This window comes from Zonotrichia albicollis, chromosome 25 (assembly GCF_047830755.1).
Source record: "Zonotrichia albicollis isolate bZonAlb1 chromosome 25, bZonAlb1.hap1, whole genome shotgun sequence".
Taxonomy (NCBI): Eukaryota; Metazoa; Chordata; class Aves; order Passeriformes; family Passerellidae; genus Zonotrichia; species Zonotrichia albicollis.
The window spans coordinates 2,115,684-2,136,659 of NC_133843.1; the positions used below are offsets into that span (position 1 = coordinate 2,115,684).

At 51.0% G+C, this 20,976-nt stretch overlaps 2 protein-coding genes across 2 annotated transcripts in view; both read right to left on the reverse strand.

The window, feature by feature from the left end:
- Positions 1-10,156: 10,156 nt before the first annotated feature.
- Positions 10,157-15,701, reverse strand: TMEM52 (transmembrane protein 52). Its single transcript, XM_005492639.4, has 4 exons — positions 15,471-15,701; positions 14,673-14,717; positions 13,315-13,484; positions 10,157-12,059 (listed from the first exon to the last, which is right to left on the reverse strand). Exons 2-4 carry the CDS (start codon positions 14,702-14,704, stop codon positions 11,749-11,751), a joined length of 513 nt encoding a protein of 170 aa, XP_005492696.1. The 5' UTR covers positions 14,705-14,717; positions 15,471-15,701; the 3' UTR covers positions 10,157-11,748.
- An 842-nt stretch (positions 15,702-16,543) lies between these two features.
- Positions 16,544-20,976, reverse strand: part of CFAP74 (cilia and flagella associated protein 74) — a 42,999-nt gene continuing 38,566 nt past the window's right edge. Inside the window, exon 39 of the mRNA XM_074558428.1 lies at positions 16,544-20,579. Coding sequence (XP_074414529.1) covers positions 20,466-20,579 — 114 coding nt within the window. The 3' untranslated portion in view covers positions 16,544-20,465. The remainder of the gene's footprint in view (positions 20,580-20,976) is intronic.

Here is a 20,976-nt window from a genome sequence, read left to right on the forward strand (position 1 = left end):
AAATATTCATGGCCAGGGATTTGTCGTAATCTTTGCTGCAGCATTGTTCTTCCCTCTCTGCTGGGGCTCTTCTTCTATCTTCTCAGGGGCTCCTCTTGGGCTCTTGACCCACCCCTATTTATCTCAGTTGCCTTCACGAGCTACAGCTGCTGCCCAACTAAGGACCCTGCAGCTGCAGCTCGTTTGGAGCAACTCGGAACCACACAGGTCTTACAATACAACATATATTCAGGCCCCCACATTTCCCCCTTTTCTTTTAACAATAATACAATTATAATATACACACAGTTCCAGCTCTCAGGCTGCCTCTTCTATAGTCCCAGCTCTCTGGCTGCCATACATGTAAAGTCCCAGCTCTCAGGCTGATATTCCAAAGTCCCAGCTCTCAGGCTGCCACAGCTCTCGGCTGTCCGGGGGATTCCATACCTTCTCTCTCTCTCTGTTTGGCTGCATGTTCGTCTTCACACGGGTCACCAGTTGTTGTAATCTTCGCTGCAGCTTTGTTCTCGCCTCTCTGCTGGGGCTCTTCTCCTTTCTCTGCAGCACAGTCCTTTCTCTCTTCTCAGGGGCTCCTCTTGGGCTCTTGACCCACCCCTATTTATCTCAGTTGCCTTCACGAGCTACAGCTGCTGCCCAACTAAGGACCCTGCAGCTGCAGCTCGTTTGGAGCAACTCAGAACCACAAGGTCTTACAATACAACATATATTCAGGCCCCCACAGGGATTCTCCAAGCACCACTGGCCTTGGAGAATCCCTGGGAAGTCAAACAAAGCCTCATTGCCATAGGGAAGGTTGGAGAGTTCAGTGGGCATTAATGGAATGCAATAGATAATAAATTGAGTAGGTTCAGTGATGGTTGCATCCCATACTCCAAAATTAAGTATTTATTTGGGAAAAAAGCAAAACAATTCAGTTGCTGCTCAGAATGAAAAAACTTGCTGCCAAGTTCTGCTCATGTCCTTTGAGTGAGGGGCTGGGCTGGATTCTAAATGTACAAAAAGAGAATTTTCCTGTGACCTCTGGGATCTGTCACAGTAAATATCCCAAATCTCAAACCATTTGTCAGCAATTCTGTGAAACCCTTCCTTGGGAGGACCGGTTACAGAGAACATGCCTATGAAATTCATGTTTCAAATCAGCAAAACTAAAATTTATACATAAATTTTGACATCTCTCTATCACTGCTCAGGAGAGCTGACAAAGTACAAACAGCCAACACAGTTGGATTGTCAGAGGCTGAATGAATGGAGGTTTTAGTAAATAAACAGCACATGAAATTTAGTTTTTATACTAAGACAATTACATATAGTGGAAAAAAAATAAGCCCCTCTACATGTATAGTTTTGCTAGTCAAGCCAAAATATTTATTGAAGAAATAGTTTTGATGGGAAATATTTTTTTAAACCTTAAAACACAAACAAGTCTGGACTAAGAAGTTGCAAAGATACCTTAAAAAATAGGTACTCAAGTAAAATAAACCAACCCCTTTCCCTAATGATAACATTATCATGAACAAAACCATAAAAACCCAGTGTTCTCTAAAAACCTTTAACTTTTCCCTCACTGAACAATCCAGTGTCAGACCTGGAATAAAACCTACTTGTAGGTGATTATTGTGTGTTGAGAGGTGATGCCTGATTAAAGACATTTCCACTCAGGAAGTGGCACAGCTGGAAATCAGCTCTTCCATTGCTGCTGTGCCAATCCCATAACACACAGAGGCCTTTGGGCTGCTGGGATTTCTGCCACACTGCTGCCAGCAGGGATTTGCAGCGGAATTTTTCAAATTTATTTCTTTTGTAAATTTTGCATTTGCAGCAGAAAATCTGGATTTCAGGTTAGGAGTCCAGGACTGCAAGTAACTTAAATTGCCCTCTTACCTCAGCTTGGGAACATCCTAGAAAAGACCCAGCATTATCAGTGTACTATTCAGCATTAACTGAAATAAGCAAAAAGACAATTTTGAGTAAATGGACTTACAGCAGGATTTCAAATCTCTTAGATTACTTAGAGTACTTCAAAGAATAGTTTTGTTTCCTTTGAATTTAATATTTCAAAATAATGGAATGGTTTCAATTCTTCACATTTCCACCTTTTATTTATTTTTCCCCTATGGATTATGGGCTACCATCACAGCATACCTACAAATAATTTAGCTTATAAAGGGGTTCAAAAAGAACTCCTTAGAGAAAAAAACAAACCCTGAAAAACAGTTCATATCAGTACCACCTTCCAGTATTAGAAATATAATACCCAAACGCACTTCTTACTATTTAAAACATGTTTAGAGTTCCATTTATTTTTATGATCCGATGAGTCAATCTCAATTTTTTCTTCTCCCTATAGTTCCATATTGGGGTTTAAATCCTTGTAACAAATGTAATAGGAATAAAGATGAATGACATTTTCAGTACTTTTAATAAAACCTCTTTCCAGTGCCAGAATGAATGTTGGAGTCAAAGCTAAAAGCACTCTGTGGTTTCCTGATGTGCAGCAGTCAGCAGAAATGCATCCAGAGGCATCATCCCCCTTTGGCATTTGTAACTGATGCTGCTCCTATTTATTATTTATTAATCTCTCACTTTGAGGGACTGAAACCCAAGAACTCTTTTCTATTTGCTGGGATGAAAATGCAGGTGAGTGATGGGATTTAACCCCTTCTGCTGCCCAGGCTGCAAACTTCACATCAGCTCCCAGGTGTGATGCTGGTCACGTTTTTCCTGCCTTAGTTTGAGGCTCAGGCTGGGCAATTGAACTGCCTGAGCCTTGGCCTGAAGTCTAGCAGGCTGTTTTTGAAGGACACCAAATCTGTTTTTAAAGGACACTCCAAATCACCCAGGAGTTTCCCCTGGATGCCAGTGTGCTGTTTAAGTGTATCTAGAGCCTAGATAAAAATCTAGAAAGTGGAATTAGCCTGTTAGAATTTGTGATCATTTAGGCATTGACTGGATCCAAACCTCCTTTTCCACAGATTTTCTTCCTTTGTCCTTGTAGCAAAGGTCCACGATGGCTGAATTTCTGCCTTTGGTTGGTGCTCAGTGTCAGCAGCAGGGGTTTGGCTGTGCAGGTTTATTGCAGTGGCCTTAGACGGTCACTGTGGTGAGAGAAGGACGAGAATCTTGTTTCTTGATCAGAAGGCTTGATTTATTGATATAAGATATATAATACATTATAACTAGACTAAAAAGAATAAGAAGAGAAGTTGCAGAGAGCTGCTAAGCTAAGAATAGAATAGAAGAAAAAAATAACAAAGTTCTGTGTGCAGGGAATCTGTCCCTGAGCTGCTCCTGTGATTGGCCTTTAATGGCACACATGGAAGATGAGCCAATCACAGGGACACCTGCTGCATTTCACAGCAGCTGATAACCATTGTTTACATTCTTCTTCTGGGCCTCTGCTTCCCAGAAGATGGACAAATGTGAAAGAAAGGATTTTTATGAAAAAATGTCTGCGACAGAGGTGGTTTCAGTGTCACTGGGGGTGTCACCCTTGTGGGTGCTGTTTGCTGAGGGCCTGGCTGCAGCCTCACGGGCAGGTGCCAAACCCAGCTCAGCCATTGGGGGTATTTTGGGGCTGTGCTGGCTGCCCTGAGCCCTTGGGCTGGAGGTGTTGGCCTCAAACTCCAGCCCTGCCCTCCTGAGAGTTTGCACAGGCCAGGCCAGAGCGAGTTCCTGCTGTTCTGCATAGAAGGGGGTGGAGGAAGGAAATCTGGAGAGGAAGCTGAACTTCCTGTGCCAGAGATTTTCTACTGGAGCCTTCCCTGAATTCAAGAATGTGCAGGCACAGCTTTAGATGTGAATCACTCAAACTCAGACATGCAGATTTGAAGAAAGACCTTTCCACATCCACACCTGTGGTTTGGGGCTCCTAAAGAACAATCTGACTGATTTTTGGACCTGGCATTGCCTCTTCCATCCCCCACCCCATCTCCAGATGGATGAGAAACTCCTTTTATTTTAGTTTCATTTCTCTGAATGCTGGTTCAGACTCAGAGGAGCCAGTTTGGGTGTCAGGATTAACCACAGGGCCGTGGGTAAATGGCTGCACAAAGGGGAGAGGCACCAAGGAGCCAAAAGGAGCAGGCCTGATGACAAAAACGGGAGGGGACAGGAGAAGGGCTGTGTGTGACAGCCATCAGTTGATTAGACACGTGTACACACTTGCACTTTCATGATCTGTAATTATAAATGGATGAAGAAGTCACCAAACTAATGCCATAGATGCTCTAATTATCCTGATTTTGTTGTGCTAATTGCATTAATGTGTGTTACCTGGTATAATGAACATTGATTAAATCTTGGAGATTGTGGGGTGTAGGTTTTGTACCTAAAATGGTGGGATATGTTGGGAAATCAAGAGGTAGGAATCAACGAGAAACTTTGAATGTTCATGACAATGATTCTGGCACAGCACTGAGCAGTGGGTTTGCAGCATCTCTAGCTGCAATTCCCTTCAGATTTTTCATCAATAACCACTTTGATTAAAACCTGGGGGAGCAAGGCCAAGCTCTGATGATACATGGTTTTGTTGTTGGTGACAATGTGATAAACTAGAGAAAGGAAGGGAAATCTCTCTTCCTTCTCTGGCCTGGAAAAGCATTATTCCTTGTGTTCCTTTTTTAAATCCAGGCAATTTCCTGTGCTGCTAAAGCTTGGGCTCCCACAGGAGGGGCATTGCTGTAGCACCCTCCACCCCAAAGCAGGAGGAATGTTGCATTTATTGCAGCAGCTCATCCATTATTTTCTGATTAAACAGTTGGTGCAGAGCAGCGAGGGGAGAGAGGGGAGATTGATCTCGCTGTGATTTCACCTTGGCTCTCCCTTCCCGTGGGGCCGCACTGGGGTGGCCACGGAGGTGTCACAGCCGTGGTGCCACAGCCTCCCTCCTGCTGGGGGAGCTGGTGCCATGGCAGTGCCAACCTGCTGTCCCCTGTGCCCAGGGGGCACCGCTGCCAGCCAGGGCACAGGGACAGGGGCAGGGGCAGGGACAGGCACTGGGACAGGGGCAGAGACAGGGACAGGGACAGGGGCAGGGACAGGGACAGAGACACAGGGACAGGGACAGGGAAAGGGACAGGGACAGGGACAGGGACAGGTACAGGGACAGAGAGCAGGGACAGGGGCAGGGACAGGGACAGGGACAGGGACAGGCACAGGGACAGGGGCAGGGGCAGGGACAGGGACAGGGACAGGGACAGGGGCACAGGGACAGGGACAGGGACTGGGACAGGGGCAGGGACAGGAACAGGGACAGGAACAGGGGCAGGGACACAGGGACAGGGACACAGGGACAGGGACAGAGAGCAGGGACAGGGACAGGGACAGGGACAGGGACAGGGACAGGGACAGGGACAGGGGCAGGGACAGGGACACAGGGACAGGGACAGGGACAGGGGACAGGGACAGAGACAGGGACAGGGACAGGGACAGGGGCAGGGGCAGGGGCAGGGACAGGGGCAGGGGCAGGGACAGGGGCAGAGACACAGGGACAGGGGCAGGGACAGAGACAGGGGCAGAGACACAGGGACAGGGGACAGGGACAGAGACAGGGACACAGGGACAGAGACAGGGACAGGGGCAGCACCCACAGGGACGTCACCCTCTGCTGTCTGCAGCTCCTCCTTGCACGGGCAGCAGAAACCCCTTAAACATCCCACTGGCATCCAGGGGAAACTCCTGGGTGATTTGGACAAGCTGGAGAAAAGATGGAGTTAAATATTTGGATGATTAAAGCATCGAGGCTGACGTGTGAGGGGAGGATGAGCAAGCTGGGAGTCTTTGGCCTCAGGATGAGGTGGTGCAGGAGGGATCTATAAATGTGTACAAACACCTGGGGGAAAGGATAAAGAACACACAGGCAGGCTTTTCTCCCTGGGCACCAGCTTGCATGGTAAGAAGCAATAAGAACAATCCCAAATCCAGGAAATTCCACTCCAACAGTCCAAAATTCTCTGGTTTCACTGTGAGGGGGGTCAGACAGTGGAGCAGGTTGCCCAGAGGGGCACGGAGTTCTGCATCCTTGGGGAATTCAGAGCCACAGTGGGCAGGGCCCAGGGAGCAGCGGGGCTGGACCAGGGGATGTCCAAAGGTCCCTTCCAGCCTCTGATCCTGGAATTGTTTACCCATGGAAAACAGAGGCAGACACATTGAAACCTGTCGGGATGCCCAGGATATCTGTGGGAGAGCTGGAGTCTGTCCCACTCCAGGATGTTTCTTGATTGAGAGATACCCCTACTCCTTATCACCGTTTTTTTCCTCATTATTACAGTAGAAAATAACCCAACATACAATTCTTTATTTCCCAGATGCCCAAGCCATTTGAATTTCCGTGTTTTACAGCAGCTACTGTGGAAAAGTCTATATGCGAAATAAGCAAGGAATAAAACCACAGCCCGGTTTTTCCCTCCAAATGATGGCAGTAAATGTAATTGCTGTGTGTGTTGGCCTCGCAGCCTGCCCAGCCGACCTTCCCGGGCCGCTCCGGCTCGCTGCCCCCATCTGCTGGGAGCAGCAGCGCAGCCAAGGCCGGGGGAAACTCTCCAAGCACGCACGGAGTGGTTATTTGGGTTATTTTTATGGCCGTCTGCTTTGCTGGCTGATCACAGCTCCATTGCCTCCAGGTGACTTTCGTGAGGGCACAGCAGCTTCTCCCAGCCCGGCCCGGGCTGCCACAGCTCTGCGAGGTTTGGGGACAGAAACCTTTCCAGCCCCGTGGGCCGAGCGAACCTCGCCTCTCCCGCAGTTGGGAATGCTGGCATGGGGCACCTGAAGTCCAGGGGCTGTTTCTAAATCTCACCCTTTGCCCGAGTTCCTGCTCCAGATTCGCCCCTTAAGAGGGGGAGGGAGTGGGATTGGAGGATTTTTCCTGCACTTCATGTCCCACACAAAGTTCATCATGCTCTGACTGTGCCTGTATTTCACTGTGACAGCACAGCCCACGCTCGGTGCATTCATCCTCCAGATCCTGTGCAAGAAAAGGCAGAGCTGAGTCCCCATTCCACAGACAGGGTCAGGGGGAGGAGAAGGTGCCACTTTTCTGTGGCAGAAAAGTCACCAAAGTGGGTCCCTAGGTCAGTGCTTGGACCTTGGGACTGCACTTCCTCATTTGCTGCAGGAAGTAGTTATGCCATAAACTCCTGGCATGGAAAGAAAAAAACCCAATTTTTTTCATCATCAGGCTCTTCTCCTTTGTTTCATTTTTGAGCTACTTGGGAAAGCAGGAAAAAAAAAAAAAAAAGAGTAAAAATTAAGCACTTTAATACAGATTCAAGTTTACAGATTCATTTCTAGGTTTGAAATAGAAATTGATTTTCTCCTTTCACTGAGTGTCCAAGGTGAGCTTTGTTATTTTTAAAAAAATTGAAATATATTTGAAAGTCTGCATTCTTTTCTACAGGCCCCTTTTTCCTTCCAGTAAGATAAAAAAGAGCATTTTATATTCTGGCATTTTATATTCTAAATTTTGACTGACCAGAACAAAATGTTTTTCCAGCAATGTGGGTTTGCACCTAAACCTTTTTTTTGCATTGAGTTTGACCTTAGGATGTAGAATTTCATAAAACATTTATTGTCTTCTCCAGTTTTTAGAGCACAATTCCCCTGTGATACTTTGTTTTCATCATCTGCTCTGAGAAGGATTCCAAGGCTTCTCTCACAGTTTGAATTTTAATTGTGGGTGAAGGAAGGAACCTCTGCAGCAAATTAGGGAGTGTAAGAAAGAGGTAAAGAGGATGAGGAACAGAACCAGGAGTGTGAAGAGTGGCTGTGGCAGAGATCTTCAGTTCCATAAATGAGCAGTTTTGCAGTGTCCCTCTCATCCATGCTGGCAGCAGCAGTGATCCTTTTCCCTCAAAAAACTGCAGCTGATGGAGACAAAATGAGTTAGAAAACAAAGCAACCAAACCTGGGCTGTTCGAGGCACACAAAGGCAGCTCCAAGGCAAACAAAGAAATGTTTTTCCTCTATCCAGACCCCACTGATGGCTCAGGTTGGGTGCTGCAGGTTTACCACTAAACACTCTCCAAAGATTATAATGCATCAATTATCAAAGGCATCCAGAGGTACCACTTTACTGATATTGTTAACGAGCTTGGCTATAAAGGGATTTGCAGCCTGAGTTTCATGACAGAGCCAAGGTATAATTTGCTCTGGGCTATAAAGGCCATGAATTATTGAGAAAATTTACTTCCATGGCTGCATTTTCTGTCTGAGCACAAGTGCTCGTGCTGAGTGTGTGTGTGAGAGCAGAGACAGTGATGGAGGCTCAGCCTCAGAGTCCATCTCTCCCCAGCACAGGCTCTTTCACACAGCCAGCAAAGAACAGCAGAAAATAACTGACAAAATGATCATTCTGAACAAATGGGAGAAGAAAAATTGCATGCTGAACAGTGCCAAACTGAAATCACAATTAAAACTGCACTTTGGGTAATTACAGAGAGGGGCTTTTCCCTTAGAGATGTCACAAAGCTTGTGTGGATATAATGAGGCTTGAATAGATGCAGTGATGGTGAGAAATCAGAATTCTGAGATCCTGCATCAGGCCAAGCCTGTGCCCTGCTGTGGGACCAACCTGCCCCTGGTGTTCTTTTTAGAGCTGCTTTCTTCTGGAAGTGAGGCTTTGGAATCACAGATTCCCAATCCATGTCCTGCTTCCCCTGCTTCCACTCTGCACACCCAGCTAACAACTTCTGAACCCACTGAACAATTCCAAACAAAGCGATAAAGAATTGTAGGTTCCAAAAATGTGAAGTTCTGCCTGTTCCATGAAAGGGAAGCTGTGATGAGGGATCTGCTCAACCCTCCATTGCAAGGACTCCAGCATGGCACCACCCTGGAGAAGGCCAGTCTCAAGAAAGACCTTGATAATTCCCCGACTTTGAAGGTGGCACAGCAAACTGAGCTGCTTTTGTGTGCAGAGGGAAATCCGTGTTCCTGAGGGCTGATGGGGCAGCAGCTGCTGTTAACAATTTCTGAATTAATGACCCATGTTACAAGGCAAGAGCCTGGGCAAACCATGAGATTTTCCCACCAGATTATGCCGCTATTCCTAGGAACTCACAGGCATTTGGGGTTTTCCTGGGGTTTTGCATCTCCTGTGACCAAGAGAACGGAGCTGCCAGCCGGGCAGGTCCCGTGCCAGCGCTGCCAGGGCACCACGGGCAGGGCAGGGAATCGGAGCCTGGAGATTCCCCTGCTCTGCTCCATCCAGCCCCGCTCCCTTCCTGCGGGCACAGCGAGCACCCGGGCACCAGGGCAGGATTTGGAGCCTGGTGATTCCCCTGCGGGCACAGCGAGCACCAGGGCCGGGATTTGGAGCCTGGCGATTCCCCTGCGGGCACAGCGAGCACCAGGGCCGGGATTTGGAGCCTGGCGATTCCCCTGCGGGCACAGCGAGCACCAGGGCCGGGATTTGGAGCCTGGCGATTCCCCTGCGGGCACAGCGAGCACCAGGGCAGGGATTTGGAGCCCGGCGATTCCCCTGCGGGCACAGCGAGCACCAGGGCAGGATTTGGAGCCCGGCGATTCCCCTGCGGGCACAGCGAGCACCAGGGCAGGATTTGGAGCCTGGCGATTCCCCTGCGGGCACAGCGGGCACCAGGGCAGGATTTGGAGCCCGGCGATTCCCCTGCGGGCACAGCGAGCACCAGGGCAGGATTTGGAGCCTGGCGATTCCCCTGCGGGCACAGCGGGCACCAGGGCCGGGATTTGGAGCCCGGCGATTCCCCTGCGGGCACAGCGAGCACCAGGGCCGGGATTTGGAGCCTGGCGATTCCCCTGCTCCATCCAGCCCTGTCCCTTCCCTGCAGGCACAGGAGCAGGCAGGGACTGCCCTCTTGTGTCAGTCACGGTTCTCTCACTCGCCTGGCTTTGCATTCCCGTCTGTTTGTGAGTGAGCGCTCAGCCATTTCCCTCCAGCACTAATTCCTTCTTCGGAAGGGCAGAGGCTTCCTTCTGAGAGCTGTGGAAAAGTTCAATAAATAAAAATACATCTGCTGCGTTTATGACTTGGAGACATCCAGAGCTGGGCATCCATTGCCCTTCCAGGCACATCCAAACAGTTACCCTGGTTATGCCCAGCCTCCATCTTGACACAGATAAGGAAAGCAGAGGAAAGAACAAAACAGCAGAAATGTAATGAAGGATGACAGAGAGGAGACACAAGAGAAGCAGATTTGTTGCACCACTCAACCCTCATAGTAAGTTACATGCAAGTTAAAAATAGAACTGACCCTTCCCTGGGGAGCCAGACTCATGGACAGCTCACACATGACTCTGCAGCAGCATCCTGGGCCTGTGGCTGCCAGAGATCTTCATCTTTAAATCATTAGTGCTCATTTCCAGGGCAGTTCTTGCAGTAATGGTTGTCAGAGAATAACAGTGTTCTGAAAGCTGTGCAGGCTTTTGTGCCCACCACTTCTCCTGCCTGTTAATGACAGACACCTAAATTTATGCTACATTCACTAATAGCAGCGAGTGCTCTTACCCAGAGCCATGAGCCACCCTGGCAATTGCTCATGTTCCTAAAGCAGCCAGATTAGCACCTTGCTGAAGTGGATTCAAAGAAAATCACTGCTCAGGAGTGGACAAAATTTGGACCATTTGGAATATGGAAGAGCAAGGGAGAAGGCTGGCATTAAAACTCTGCCTCTGGAGCCCATATTTTTGTCTGGGCTGCCACTGCTGTAATCAGCTCCAAGCTCCCAGCTCTAAAATGATGCTCAGCAGTTATCCCTCTATCAGTACTTCACAAAGAACCGTCCCTAAGAATATTTCCTTTGAGCTTTTGCCCAGCCTGTTCTGTGGTATTTGTATCTCTGGGTGGCTCAGCACAGGCATGTTTTGTGTCACCCTGCTCATCCCTGAGCTTGTCCATGTGCTGAGCTGGTGAAAGCTGCCAGGAACCTGGGATTTCTCTTTCCTGTGCTGCCTGAGACCCTGACACCTGAGCAGATCACAAAATATAAAGGCATCTTTGAAATATTTGATGAATATTTGAAACACATCAATAATACTGAACCATGTGTGCAGGTGTCTCTTTGGAATTCATGTGTACTTTATCTGGAAAAAAGAAATAGCAAAGGGAACCACCCACAAGGCAACACATCTTGAGAATAGAAATGGAAAGATTTATAGAAACTCAAAACCAATCCCTTGGGGTCTCATGACCACCAGCAGCACAGAAGTGTCTGTGTCTCATCTGCCTCATTCCCTTGGTGCAGCTGTGGAACAACACAAAGCATTTCCCTCCATGCTCTCCTGTCCTGGCATCTTCCTGCCCCTGGAGGAACACGAGCAGCTCTTTGTCCTCAGCAGCTTCCTGGGCACTTGGTGTTCCCAAAGGAAGAGAAACCACAGAGGCTGCTCAGTGTCACTTGTGGGACTCCCCTTCAGTTCCAGTACAACAGCTTCCTGTTTGTGCTGCTCTGAGTGGGTTCCCAAGGTGGCAAAACTCTCCTAACCTTTTTTATTGCTGGACACAAGGAACAATTTTTTATCAGAGGATGAACACTCATTCATGTCCCACTTTTACAGGCATTTTTAAACTGCTGCCCTTTTACCTCATTTCATATCCTTGAAGAAGCTTTACCAGGGGATTAGAGCAGTCACAGAAAACATTTCTTCTGACAGATCATTACAAGGGCATGAGAAGAAATATCTTTCCATCATAACCTACTTAGAAACCCAAACTCTTCATGTCTTCTTTAACTCTTACAGTCCTTCCTTGCTTTTCTCCCCATCTGAACTGAGTCAGACCTGTGGCTGTTCTTTCATGGCATCTTCTGAATCTTCTGAATTTGCCTGTGTTGCTGGATCTCTGCTGATTGTGTCAGGTGGGGACTGGCTGGGGTTCAGCCCACGTGGTGTCACCTGTTCAGGGATGTCATCAAGCTTCTGGTTTGTCCTTGCCACTTGCTTTCCCATTTGAACAGCTTCATCATAGGAAGGTGGCAGGTCCATGGCATAGAGGCTGTAAGCTGGAGGGGACACAGTGTTCTTATCCATATCCACAAACACCAAGGGAATCTGGACACTTGGGGGGTACTGCCATGAGCTGTATGCTGGGAAGAAAAAGAATTTCAAATAAAAATTAAACACCTGCATGGGACACTGATGAATGAAAGGCTAATCCTGCTTTTAACCAGGAAATTACAGACTTTTGTATTTTTAGAATGAATGCACTGAATACTAAAGCTGTCCATACAGAGTCACTCCTGATCTTCAGTGTCACCCTGTCACCCTGATCCCTCCCTTCACCTCTTGTGCCACCCCTGTGGGCTGGAATTGTTCTGGGAGCTCGCTGGGAATTGCTGTTCCTGCAGGGCTGGACAGAGCCCCAGGCACAGGGTGAGGAGCGCAGGGTGAGGAGCGCAGGGTGAGGAGCTCAGGGTGAGGAGCGCAGGGTGAGGAGCTCAGGGTGAGGAGTGCAGGGTGAGGAGCGCAGGCTGAGGAGCGCAGGCTGAGGAGCGCAGGCTGAGGAGCTCAGGCTGAGGAGCGCAGGGTGAGGAGCTCGGGGTGAGGAGCTCGGGGTGAGGAGCTCGGGGTGAGGAGCTCGGGGTGAGGAGCACGGGGTGAGGAGCACGGGGTGAGGAGCACGGGGTGAGGAGCGCGGGCTGAGGAGCTCGGGCTGAGGAGCGCAGGGTGAGGAGCTCAGGGTGAGGAGCTCAGGCTGAGGAGCTCGGGGTGAGGAGCACGGGGTGAGGAGCACGGGGTGAGGAGCACGGGGTGAGGAGCGCGGGCTGAGGAGCTCAGGGTGAGGAGCGCAGGCTGAGGAGCGCAGGGTGAGGAGCGCAGGGTGAGGAGCTCCGGGTGAGGAGCGCAGGGTGAGGAGCGCAGGGTGAGGAGCGCAGGGTGAGGAGCTTGGGCTGAGGAGCGCGGGGTGAGGAGCGCGGGGTGAGGAGCGTGGGGTGAGGAGCCCGGGGTGAGGAGCCCAGGGTGAGGAGCTCAGGCTGAGGAGCGCAGGCTGAGGAGCGCAGGCTGAGGAGCCCGGGGTGAGGAGCTCAGGGTGAGGAGCGCAGGGTGAGGAGCTCAGGCCGAGGAGCTCAGGCCGAGGAGCTCAGGCCGAGGAGCTCAGGCCGAGGAGCTCAGGCCGAGGAGCGCAGGCCGAGGAGCGCAGGCCGAGGAGCGCAGGCCGAGGAGCTCAGGGTGAGGAGCGCAGGGTGAGGAGCACAAGGTGAGGAGCTCAGGCCGAGGAGCTCAGGGTGAGGAGCGCAGGGTGAGGAGCGCAGGGTGAGGAGCTCAGGGTGAGGAGCTCCGGGTGAGGAGCGCAGGCTGAGGAGCGCAGGGTGAGGAGCAGGTTACTCCTGGGATACTCACAGGTCACTGTGCTGTGGGCAGTGCTGTCACTGTCAATGCCGATCACGGCCAGGTCGCAGGGGTGCCGAGGGAAGGGCTCCACTGGGATCCTTTTCTTCCTGCAGCAGAACCTGACACAGCTCGCTGAGACCCCGCAGAGCAGGAGCAGGAACACCAGCAGCAAGATCAGCCTGAAACAGGGAGGGGGAAAACCTCCAGTGCACTGCTTATGTTTTACTGCTTCTCAACCAGAATATCATTTCAACATGGTCAGAACACAGGCCAGGCCTCCTTTAGTTCTGAATGGGGGCTGGATCCTGGGTTAGAAAGTTGGATCACAAACACTCAGTCATGAGCTGAAGAATTACTGCCCAGCAGTACAACCCCTTCTGGCTCAGAGGTGCTGAAACATTCACTATTTGGGGTTATTTTCTACTTCTGTGCAGGGAGAATGGCTCTGCTTTCCACAGCAAGAGAGGGTTTGTACTTGGAGGGAAGCACAAGCACGAACTTTCACAAGTCTAGGGCCTCTCTTTATAAATGAGCATGGAAATGATATTATATTAAATTATATTTATGCCTTGAAAACACAATTCTATCTGTAGCTATTGCTTAAGGAAGTTTATAATTTAACAATTTACAATGTGCCTTGACTGATATACCTGTGTTTCAGGTTCTCCACTAAAACTCCACCTGCCCACCTCTCAGTTTCTCAATCCAACTCCCTCTTTTCCTGGAGGCTTTCAGAAGCCTTCTCAATCTATTTTTGGTAACTGTGTATTTTTAAACAGCTCTGTGTATCAACCAAAACTGCTCCAGACTGAAGGAGGTGAAGGAATCAACTCCCTCTGTGTGCTCAGAGCCAATGTATGGACAGAATGCCAGGCATGCAAACAATGTCAGGCACCTGTACCAGGTGGGAGATGAATCCTGTTGGGAATCCCCTCTCTGGTCCCAGTTTGCCCCCCCCAGCAGGTTGTGCTCAGCTCTGTGCCCAGCAGAGGTGCCAGTCCCTGTCCCTGTCCCATAGAAGGGAGTGAGCCGGGGATGGGGCAGGGCCAGGGCCCAGCAAATCCCTGCTGGAGCTGCCCTGTGGGAGCAGCCAATGGCCAGCAGGGCTCTGGCTATTTAGGAAGAACAAACAAGCCCTGGAGTTCAACTGCAGAGCACTCAGAAGGGAAAGATGACACAGCCCTCGGTGAATGCTGGTCCCCACCTGACACCCAATCTCCCCTGGCCTCGTCCAGTCCATTCCTCTGAAAACAGAGAAACCCTTCCCTGATCCTGCCTCAGAGAAGCCTTTCCACTGCCCTGCTCCAAGGGCTGCTCATAAAAACCTCCAAAGGGCTCTGGGTTAGGAAGATTAAAAGCCAACTTACCAGACATACCACAGACTTGTCCAATCAGACATGTTCTGAGGGCATCTGTGAAGGAAGGCAGATGATTCACTGATTAAACAGTGCATGTACGACAGGGAATGCACTTCCCTGGGGTGGAAAAGGGAAAGCCCTCAGTGAGAGTATGGAGCAAAACCACCTTAGATTGTTCTTCGTGGTTGTACCATTACTCCAGATGAGAGCATGCAAACAATCCCTCCCACTGTAAAAGATGCTTCTGAATCAATAAATGTTTTTATTGAGCGGTGCTTTACTCTGGCTTGGGAGAGAGAATGGCTTGTGCAGGATTCCCAAAAAACCAAATCAGTGTTATTTAAAGGTAACTGAGATGGGGTGCCTCATACCAGAGGCCTGTCTGAAAATGCTGGTCTGGACAACTGCCTGTGTCTCCCAGATATTTTAAAGTTATTTTTTCCATAGCTCCAGTGCAGCCAGAAATGGCTTTTTTCAGCTCTGGTGCAGCACAAAGGAGCAGAACAGCTCCTGTGCCATTTCAGCCATTGTGTGTGCTGAACCTCCTGTGGGATTTCCTGTGCCAGAACAGTGGCTGTGACCACAGCACAGCCTCTGCAAACTGGGCACCAGTGACACCTGGGAGTCGTCTTGGGAGAAAACTTCAGTCCACAGAGCAGGGGCAGCCAAGTGAATTTAAAAGTCGCTGACTGCCTTAGAGATAAGCAAAGAAGCTGTAAGGGATGGCCATGAGCAAGTCACCGTTCTGCTGTGGGAATGTCACTTGGTCCCGGTGGGAAGGTTCGGGAGCAGGCAGTGGTTACTCACCGGGCAGAGCTGTCCCAGTTGTTCCCGGAGCAGAGCGGTGCCCGGGGAGGGGCAGCCCGCCTTGGACCAGCAGGTGCCCACAGGAGAGGTTCCCGGTCCCTGCTGCCCGTGCCCCGAGGCTCCGGCTGGGGCGAGCGTCCGAGAGCCCCGGGAGCCACCGCTGCTGCTTCAAGGACACGCGGCCGGCGCTGAAAGGGGACACCGAGCCCTGGGCCGGCCCGGGCTGGGCAGCGCAATAAATAACCGGGGCCGTCCGGGGGGGCAGAGCCCGGGCAGGGCACGGCGGGACCGGGCAGCGCCGCCCCCCGGGCCCCGCGGCCCCGACTGATCCGCCCGCCCGCGGGAGGGGCCGGGGCAGCGCGGCCCGGACAGCCCAAATGCCCCTGGCTGTGCACCTGTGCCCGCCCAGCCCCATCCCTGCACCAGCCCCAGCCCCAGCCCCTGTCCTGTCCCTGTCCTGTCCCTGTCCCTGTCCCTGTCCCTGTCCCTGTCCCTGTCCCTGTCCCTGCCCCTGCCCCATCCCTTGTCCCTGTCCCTGTCCCTGTCTCTGTCTCTGCACCTGTCCCCGCCCCAGCCCTATCCCCTACACCAGCCCCAGCCCCTGTTCCTGTATCTGTCTCTGTCCTTATCCCTGCCCCTATCCCTGTCTCTGTCCCTGTCCCTGCCCCTGTCCCATCCCCTGTCCCTATCCCTATCCCTATCCCTATCCCTATCCCTGTCCCTGCCCCTGCTCCATCCCTTGCCCCATCCCCTGTCCCTGTCCCTGTCTCTGTCCCTGTCCCTGCCCTATCCCTATCCCTATCCCTATCCCTATCCCTATCCCTATCCCTATCCCTATCCCTGCCCCATCCCCTGTCCCTATCCCTGTCCCTGTCCCTGCCCTATCCCTGTCCCTATCCCTATCCCTATCCCTATCCCTATCCCTATCCCTATCCCTATCCCTATCCCTATCCCTATCCCTATCCCTATCCCCATCCCCTGTCCCTATCCCTATCCCTATCCCTATCCCTATCCCTATCCCTATCCCTATCCCTATCCCTGCCCCATCCCCTGTCCCTATCCCTGTCCCTGCCCCTGTCCCCGTCCCTGCCCAGCCCGGGATGGCAGGAGGGGATACAGAGGACAGAGCTCCGCTTGCAGAGATTTCCCCGCAGCACTTCGGGACTGCACTCGATGCTCTCCCCAAACCAGAACCCATCGATGTGCAGCCCCTGAACACACCCTGAGCCTCTGCTGTGTCAGAGAGACTTGAAGGAGAAATAAAGGAATGAGAAACCTGGTATGACATATACGAGTCAGAAATAAATGTTTAGAAGAGCAGATAATTTCCCCTTGTAAACCCAGCCTTGTTAAAGCACATGGGACACGACTGAAAAGGTACTGACGGCTCTTGAGGCTTGCTGTGCTCCAGGCTATTTCACTGTGTCGAACGTTTCAAATGTAGAAATTCCTCATCTCCACCCATGAGCCTTTGTTGTGCTGTTCTCCCTGTCCAGCTGCAGAGGGCAGGGCTGGAGTGGCTTTGGTGGCCCCTGGGTCCCGTCAGGGCCAGCCCAGCACAGTCCCGGGGCAGCCGCCCCATGGGGACCCCAATGGACACAATGCCCGGGGAGCACCAGGGGATGTTCCCTGCTCTGCACCCCTAGAACCGATGCCCGCTGTTTCCAGGCTCAGCCATGGCATGTGACAAAGTGACTGCAGTGTTTTCCTCCAGCACTGCTCAGGGTCATGGGGCCATTGCTCATTTAGGGAAACCTGTGCTCATACGTGTGGAGAAATAGCTGAAGTCACTTCTGGAGAAGAAGAACATGAATTAATAAATGACACCAGTGCTTGCTTTCTCACTCTGCTTTACAAATGAGCTGGGTTTGCCCTTAAGCATTAATAAGATCATACATGGAGGTGTGAATTGCTCATTAAACCAGAACTGCATCAGTGCCATGAAGTTCATGTCTGCTTTTAGATCCAAATCTGGAAGCACGAGTTTGTATCCAGGGACCCAAGAGTGGTCACAGTTGCAAAACTCACTTTGATACAGAATGGTCACAAGAGCATTTAGAGGAGCAGAAAACTTCAGCTTCCAGGAAATGAAGAAATACTTCTGAGGTTACATTTTCCATATTGCCCTCACAACAACGGCTCCATTCCTACTGGAGTGACATGGAAACAGAAGCACCAGGTTCCATGTCTAGAGTCCCCTGGCAGCTTTAATGCCCAGTGTGGATAACCCACCCTGGAAGCACAAATTGAACAGGGCTGGTGCCTTTCCAGGAGATGAACTTGCAGGACCTGTGCTGAGCTTCTGCTGGGCACTGGGACTGGCACTGATCCACGCCAGGAGAACACACCAGCACTCTCTGTGTGCTCAGGGAATTCCCTGCAGAGCCACTCACTGCTCCTGGATCAGCTCCATGGGCCTGAGTTACCAGGGAATTGTTTCCATCTTCAGCTGTCCCAGTCAATTTTCTGTTCACTGGAAAAATATCAAGAAGCTGTTGCACATAACACACATTGTACATGGGAATTGTGTGGGCAGGAGCATCCTCACAGAATTCCTATATTTTCAGTAAACTGAAGGTGTGAATCTCTGACCATTGCAGGTTTGCATCATGATGATTCCAACTGTGCTAACTCTCAATGGAATGGCAGTGAAACACCCAGGGTTACACTTTGCAGACACATTTTGCACACCCAGGGTTACACTTTGCAGACACATTTTGCACACCCAGGGTTACATTTTGCAGACACAGTAACTGCTTTTGCTTTTGTAACTGCAGTGGTGTCCCAGGTGAGGCAGCACAGTCTGCTCACATTCCAATGGCTCTGCTTTTCCACATCAGACAATTTGTTTTCCCTTTCACATCAGCCTGTGTCTCATTGCTGAGCGCTGCCCCATGTGAGAGCTGGCACTTCACCCTCTGTGTCCCCAAAGAACAAAGAAATCCAGGAGAGGGAACCCCAATCCTGAGCAGCCACTGTGCTCCCAAGAATGATCACTTTCAAGGACAAGTTAAAATACCAGTTTTTCTCTTATGAAAGGGACTAAAACCTGTTCAGATTTCCATAAGTGCTTTACAGAACGTCAGCTGGAGTTTACAGGGAGAGTTTACTTTATTTTCAGTCCTCCAGAAATAACCACCTGTTCCAGTTATCCTGGTCCAACCTCCCCCGAGACAACAAACACATCCTGAATTTTAAACGTGGAGACTTTGACCAGAGAAACCCAGAACCTTCTGTTCACTTCAGGCCTGTGAAAATATTGATCCAAGTTCTCCAGTGCCAGGAATGCAGGTACAGTGGGTGACACCCCTGCTCGCCCCTGGGTACCAGCTGCTTGGTGGCAGCTGCTCCTTACCCAGCCCAGCCCTGTGAGGGCACCAGGGTCACTGTCTTCACATCATTCTTTAATTTTTTGCTTCTTTTCGTCCTCTGGATGCTTTTTCTCAGGACCTGACCTCTGTGAAGTGGAAGATTGCTAAGACAGGGGTGTTGTTTCCTGGTAAACGTTACACTTATTTTCAGCACTCTGTATGGTTATCATAACCAGAGTCTGGAGTCTGATTTGTTGTCAGCCATCCCTTTTTGGTTTCCAGGAGTGAAATCTGAAGGATCCTCACACAGTGGATGCCCACAAATGCAGTGCCTGAAGTAGCTCCTCCAGTCCCACAGGCTGTGCCCTTCCCTGCCCGCTGTGGCTGTGGGGTGGCAGTGCTGTGAGCAGGGCTGGCAGTGCCTGTGGTGGCATTCACTCACCCTTCTGGGGCTGCAGGGGAGGCAGCACACAGAGCCCTTTGTGCCCAGCTCAGGCCCAGCTGTGCCAGCAGCAGCACCCAGGGCCTCCAAGGAAGGCAGAGCTGTCCCTGGCTGGCACTGCCACCCCCAGTGCTGCCAGCCCAGGACACTGGGGCTGCTTCAGCATCTGCAGTCTTTAGACTGAGGAGTTAAGTGACTCCACGGGCACTCGAGCCATTATTAAATGAGAACACATCTCAATGGATCAAACCCTGGCTGGAAAAACAAGGAACCCCCTCTTCACCCCCACAAACCTCCTCTGTCAGAGGGGGAGCCTGGTTTAAATGTTCCTTGTGACAATTGCTCCCCTGCTGGCTCCTCGTTACCACAGGGATATTTACAAATAACGTTTCTATTTTCTGATTGCATCATCTGAGTCAGGGATCTGACAGCCAGGGCCAAAGGGCAGCACGCCCTCGGAGTGCTGGGGAGGGAACTTTGCCACAGACTGCCTGTGACTCAGGAAGGGTGTGATAAGAGATGCACAGGATTATCCTGTGTCTGATGGCTGCTGCCTTCCTGCTCCCTCCATCCTCCAGCTCTGCTTCCTGACAGAAGCTGCACCTGCAGGGCACTCTGGCTTCCCCAGAACAGCAGGATTCTGCTCTCACCCAGAATTCAGCAGAAGGCAAATACAGAAATACAAAGTTCCTGGACAGCCAGGATGTCTGGCAAGTGTCTGCCCACATCCAGGGAACAGCACAGGAATGTTCCCCCTTGACCTCCTGTTACCAGGCACGTTCGACTGAACATTGTAAAAGTGACTCCCCAAATGATTTGGAGGAGGCTTGAATAAGAAACTTTATTCTGGTCTTAGAAAAAGTCAAGGCCTTTCCAAATCCTACAAAAAGCATCTGAAATTGGATAAAAATAGAAACTCACTGATGTGGATGTGAAGCAGATATTCCTCCTGATGGGATGACTTTGGGAGACTTGAGATTAACAGCAGCTGTAGCTGCTGGGGGCCCTCAGGAATTCTTCCCTCTAACACAAGATTATTGTCACAGAGTCAGCTGGAAAATGAAGCTACTGACACCGGAGTTTACAGAGAGCTTTGGGTGAAACAGCAGAAATGTTACATGGCCCTTCCTTCCCATGTCCCTGCTGCCCTCACTAATTTGCAACAACCTCAAAATCCTCCCATGTTCCAGCAGAGACCTCCCAGGAATGGAACCTCCATCTTCTTTCCATTTGCCTGACGCCTCAGGCAGTGGGAGCAGCTGCAGACACCACTCTGGCCATGAGCAGGACTCGGTAGCATTCTGTGATGTCCCCTTTCACAGTCAGCAGGGCTGACACCAGAGGGGGGTCACTGGTCTGCAGAGAGAACCACACAGAAACCAGCCTGGTCTTGTGGACACAGGAGACACGGGCTGATCACCTTCTGAGCTCTGTTTTTGACATCTCAGTGTTCAGGTACCAGGTGTAGCTACAGGTGACAGCTACAGCCACTGTGCTGGCTCCTCTCTGTCCCCAGGTGATGCTCAGGCAGCAGCCAGTGAGGTGTGCCAGTGACTCAGCCCCGTGTCCCCACAGAGACTGTCCCCACGTCACTGCCATGGCAGCCGGGCACAGCAGCAAGCCCAGAGCTCCCAGGGAGGGCTGGAAGGAAATCCTGTCAGCCCCCAGTGAGTGCTCAGGGTTGAGCAAGAGCAGGGTTACCAAGGGGCAGGATGCAGGCTGGATTCACCCTGCCAGGAACTCTGCTGCCTCT

Coding starts and splice junctions, on each gene's coding strand:
- TMEM52 (XM_005492639.4), bottom strand. CDS start 14,704: ATGTCTGATTGGACAAGTCTGTGGTATGTCTG. Junction 13,485..14,672: donor ACAAGTCTGTGGTATGTCTG/GTAAGTTGGCTT, acceptor TCCCTGTTTCAG/GCTGATCTTGCTGCTGGTGT. Junction 12,060..13,314: donor TGCCCACAGCACAGTGACCT/GTGAGTATCCCA, acceptor TTTTCTTCCCAG/CATACAGCTCATGGCAGTAC.